The 5,353-nt window shown below is 46.5% G+C and overlaps 1 protein-coding gene across 3 annotated transcripts in view; it reads right to left on the bottom strand.

Moving 5' to 3' along the window:
• The window catches only part of ARHGEF3 (Rho guanine nucleotide exchange factor 3), a 348,570-nt gene that overhangs the window by 17,570 nt on the left and 325,647 nt on the right, over positions 1-5,353 (bottom strand). For all 3 annotated transcript variants that reach the window (XM_019504995.1, XM_019504997.1, XM_019504996.1), the window contains one exon: positions 2,184-2,441. In XM_019504995.1, coding sequence (XP_019360540.1) covers positions 2,184-2,441 — 258 coding nt within the window. The remainder of the gene's footprint in view (positions 1-2,183; positions 2,442-5,353) is intronic.

The raw sequence follows: 5,353 nt of genomic DNA, 5'->3' as shown, positions 1-5,353 counted from the left end.
CCCCCCCCCCCGACAGCACATGGACTACCCTGCCTGCAGGGTCTCAGGCCCTGCTAGGAGCTACAGCTCCCCCACTTCTGCTCATTCCCCTGCTCTTCTCCAGCCTCTGGAGGCTGAAGATGAGCAGGAGAACAAGCAGGAGGCTGGAGAGGATAGGAGAACGAGCAGGAAGCTCATTCCCCCTGCCTCCGTTGGTTCCCCCAGCTCCCCATTCATTTCCCCACTCCCCATTCATTCCCCCCACTCTCCCCCACCCCTGGTGGGTCTCCAGCCTCCTGCTCCTTCCCCTGTTTGCCTCCAGCCTCAGGAAGAAAAATGTGAGCCTTGCCTTCATAGGCAGTGGAAAGGGAGGGCTAACAGGGCTCAGCCCCCACAAATGCAGGGCAGCAAAAATAGCCAGAGAGTAGCCCAGCCACAGGGGGGAGGGGCATGCACACACTCAGATACCTGCACAGTCACAGCAGGCCCAGGTGCAGGCAGGCAGGCAAGTTCCTTTTAATTGGGCTGGGGGGTGTGAAACGGGGGACACCTTGAGAGAGTGAGGTAGGGGCAGGGTGAATCATCCACCCCTGCCCCACTCCCTCCTGCACTGTGGTTCTGCCTCAGGACCCGGCCCAGCCGGGGCCCCATTCACAGTGAATTGGTTTAGGCCAGGCCGTGAGGTAATTGGAGCCTGGCAGCTCCTCCAGAGCCAGTGCAGCACCGGGGAGCAAACAGGGGGCATGTAGGGTCCTGACCTTTGCACAGGGCAGGGACAGGCCACAGCTGTGCTCAGCCTCTGCTCCCTGCATCCATACCTCACTGCTGCCACTGCTTTGAATGCGGCATGGTGTGGCACTATGTGTCTTGCTGCCAGGCCCGCCCAGCAGCAGGCTGCACATGCTACCATGCCACTTTCAAAGCAGGGGATTAATCCTGCTTTTGGCTCCCCCTGCCTAAGGGGGCCATACTGGCCAGCTTCTGGCCATGCCTCTGCCACTATAACAGTGAAGGAGGAGTGCCCAGAAGACCCTGGCTCATGCCGTGCCCACGGGACAGGGGAAGAGGAATTAAATCTTCTCCCCGGCCAGTTCACTCCAGGGCTAGCCATGCTCCCACCACTGGAGCAGCCAGTGGAGAAATGCAGGTCCTGCTGGGGAGGGGTGGAATTAACCTCTTTCCTACTCCGTTTTGGGCTGGCATCTGGCCAGGCCCCCACCCTGTCTGTCCCTGCTCCTGCTAGGGAGAAGAGGGGCAGGGCCAGTCCTGCTCCACTGGAGCAGAGAGCACAGCCGAGAGAGCATGTCAAGATGCTGGAGGACTCTGGTTTAACTTAAACCAGGAAGGGGCCTGGGACAGAAGTTGCATAAACCTGTTTGAGCTCAATCATTACATTCAACCAGGTTTGTCTCAAACTGGTTTCAGCCATTTTGAAACTGGTTTATGTACACTGAACTTATATTCTGTTACAGGTTTACATCAGTTTCTGTTCACTTAAACCAGTCTGTGTGTAATATCTGTCCCTAGCCATAAACTGTGGGATATGGATTCTACTCCAGAAGGGGTTTGGTAACACCTAATTTTAGACAGCCAAGTATTTTATTAGATCCAGCCCTTTGGGCAGTGGTCCCCAACCATCACTGAACCCAGGACAATACTGAGCAACCAACATGATGTAGGCAATATCAGACATTACTCTGCCTGTCAATTTGAGTTTAACTTTTTAATTTTCTTTGGCCATGAGCAGTAGTGGAAGATACTGAGAGCCACATATTGCCCAGGAACCAAAGGGCAGGGGTCACTGTTTTACAGCCCAATATAAATGTCAATTCAAGTGACTGGAAATCCTGCAATTGACTTCTTAATCCTTTGAATTAGGCCCTTACATTTATGCAATGGTTCTAGCATCCCACTGCAACTGATGTAGAGAAGCTAATGCTGATGTTCCAGTAAGAAAATAAATTCCTTTTGGGAAGTCATTTTCTTAAACATATGGGCTGGTTTTATAGATATCCATCTATCCATCTACAGATATCTATCTATATATTTATAAGTATATATATAGATCTATCTATCTATATATATTTAAATCTTTACATATTTAGACTTATAAATTAGTATCCACAAGTTTTATACAGCACTCTTCACAGCTGATGCTTTTATAGACATAATTAAACATTATAAAATGCATTACAAAAACTTACAGCTTCCTCAAGGTGTTGTTGATCTGGATGATCATTTGGTGTATGTCTCAAAATCTCTCTGAGCAGCAATGGGTATTTCACTAGACGACTTCTTGGGATGTCAAGGAAATTCCAAAGGTCCAGTTTACGGCTGAAAGGAGACTCCAAGCAGCGCTGTAGGAAATCCTGCACTCTATGATCTTGTTTCTTGTGATCCAGTAAAGCTTTGGCTGCTACTTGATTGCTGCAGTAGCTATCGTAGGAGTTTAAGCAAGGCAGCTGAGGGAAAAAAAATTGAAACTAAAATGTATTAGGCACAGGCAAAATGCTATACAAAGCTTCAGGATTTTACCAATGATGGAGGTAGCTCTCTCCTTGGTGATTATACAATAAATTAGTCATAACATTAAACAGACAGAGGAGTTTTATAAGGAGTGTCTTTTTCCAATGGTTGTCTTCAATATTTTGGAGAGCCCCAAGTATGCTTTAATTTCTAGAAAATACTCATGATTTACCTCCACATAAAAATACCTATCTTTGAAGCTAATTTTTTTAACTTCATGAGAACATAAGAACTGCCATTTACTGCGTCAGGCCATAGCTCCATCTTGTCCAGTATCCTGTGTCACACAGGGGCAGAGAGTAGATCCTGAAAGGGCAAGTGAACTGGGTCTAATCAGGGTTTTTCCCCTGTTCCTATCCTCCTTGCAGCCTCCAGCATTTAAAGTCTAGGAAGTTGTACCCTTAAGTCCCATGTTCTATAGCTACTGATACACCTTTCCTCCAAGAATTTGTCCAATCCCTTTTTGAATGCAATTAAACTGACAGCTCCCACAACATCTTGTGGCATTGAGCTCCATTCCTTAATTACAGGCCATGTGAAAAAGACCTTCCTTTTGTTAGTTTTAAACTTACTACCTACTAGTTTCATTTTATGACCACTAATCCTTGTACTGTGAGAAATAGTAAATAATAAATACCTATTTACTTCGTAAAACCTTATCATGTTCCCCCTCATCTCTTTTTTAAACTGAAGAGACCCAGCCTCTTTAGTTGCTCCTTGTAAGGAAGCCCCTCCATTTCACTAATCATCCTTTCTGCCTTCTCCATATCTTCTCTAGTTCTTTTGAATCCCTTTTAAGATGTGGCAATGAAAACTAGGCACAGTATTCAAGGTGTGGATGCAACATGGATTTATAAAGGGACATAATGATACTTTCTGTTTTATTCACAGTTCCCTTCTTAATAATCCCCATCACATGGGCAACTGGTGCCTCTTGAGTCTGGGGGAGCACCCGCAGAAGTTGGCAGCAGCAGTGGGGACAGGGCTGGTGAGCACCCGCTGAAGCCAGTGGAGGTGTTGACGGTGGGGACGGGGCTGGCGAGCACCCATAGAAGCCACCAGCAGCATTGGCAGTGAGGACGGCCCTGTCGGGGGCATGTGCCCCCCGTGCACTCCCTACCAGTCTCCTATGCCTACCATTTTGTCTCTTTTTGACAGCTGCTGAGCACTGAGCTGATGTTTTTAGCAAACTGTTTAAAATGACTCCCCAGATCTCTTTCCTTTGTGTTAACAGCCAATGTAGAGTCCATTGTAGTATAGGTACAGTTTGGATTATTTTTGTCCATGTGCATCATTTTACACATTTGTATTACATTTCACCTGCCATTTAGTTGCCCATTGCACTAAATAGTGCAAGATTCTTCTAAGTTCCTCACAGTCCACTGTGGTCTTTACCACTTGGAATCATTTTGTGTCATCCACAAATTTGGCCACCTCACTACTCACCCCTTTTCCAGAACATTTATGAATATGTTAATAGTCCCATAATAGATCCCTGGAGGACCCTTTTTTTAACTTTTTCCTATTCCGAAAACTTACCACTTATACTCTAAACAATGAGTGGACCTTTCCTGTAATCTTGGACAGACAGAAATTACGTTTGTTGTGCAATCATCCCCTTAAAAAGTGCTTTACAGCCATGCCCTGACAAAAGGGCACAGCTACAGAGTGCTTTAACAGTGCCCAATTGCAGAACAAATTAATCCTTATTTAATGAGAGTTCAGATAAAGATGCTTCAAAGTGGAACACTTTCATTAACTTCTGCTTGTCCCTGCCTGGAAGCAGGGCTGTGAGGGGGGTCCAATCCACCTGTCCCACCCTCCAGCACAGGCTGGGCAAACCCCAGACGAAGCTCCCTTCCTTCCTTCCCTTCCCTTCCCCCCTCCCATCCTGAAGCCAGCACCAGAGCTGAGAGAGCACAGGGCTAGGGAAAAGAGGCAGCAGACATGCAGCCTCTCTTCCCTGGACCAGCTCTAAAGTGGAGCTCAATTGTCCCCACCCCGCCATGCCCCAACCGAACAGTGAACATCTGTTGGGTTGGGGGCAGGGGGGTTGCTGTAACTCATGATGCTTTCTGTGAAGTGCTATGAGTTACAGTGGGGAGCTTCACATCTGCCAGCACCCCTTATGGCTACCTAACTTCATTAAAATCTAAAATAAAGGCACCTCCATGTCTTATATACAACTGAGGACTTTGTTTTATGGAGAGACATTCCAAATCCAATCCAAGGGAAACCAAGAGAAAACAACACCTTGTTCTGGAAGAACACGTCTCTAGTTGTGCAAGCTATATAGAGCTTGAGAGAGACTTATCATTTGGAACAAGGAAGACATCCCCTCCTCGGAAGGACAAAAAATCCCAAAGAAACACAATGCTCCTCTTGTGGGCTTCCTAATCCCAGGGTTTATCTCCCCCCCACCCCCAACAGGAAAGAACTACTAAATAATTTTCCATGCTACCAAGACTTCTCATAAGATTTCCCAGCCAGCTACCAACTGTATTTGATTACAGTTAACTATATGCCAGTAACTTCACTGCCAATAATGTCAGGTTGTGCTTTGTACATTTTTGTAACCCTATAGCAACAGACGCATGGTTCATTTAAGTCCAGTATCCTATCTCTGACAGTCACCTACACAACAGAAGATGTGGAATAAACCTCCTCATGGAGGTCCTCAATCATTAGCTATGGCTTAAATATTGAAGCATTAGGTTCTATATCACATCTAAACCCATTGGGTTTTACCTATTATAACTGTGGTTAGTAGCATCTATCTACATGGCCAATCCTACATGCAGGAGGAACACACCCTCCTGCTGGCTGACACCAGCCCGGACGTAGTGGG

Source organism: Gavialis gangeticus, unplaced genomic scaffold, assembly GCF_001723915.1.
Source record: "Gavialis gangeticus isolate Ggan-Ray unplaced genomic scaffold, GavGan_comp1, whole genome shotgun sequence".
Taxonomy (NCBI): Eukaryota; Metazoa; Chordata; order Crocodylia; family Gavialidae; genus Gavialis; species Gavialis gangeticus.
This window is presented reverse-complemented; position numbering and strand designations above follow the sequence as displayed.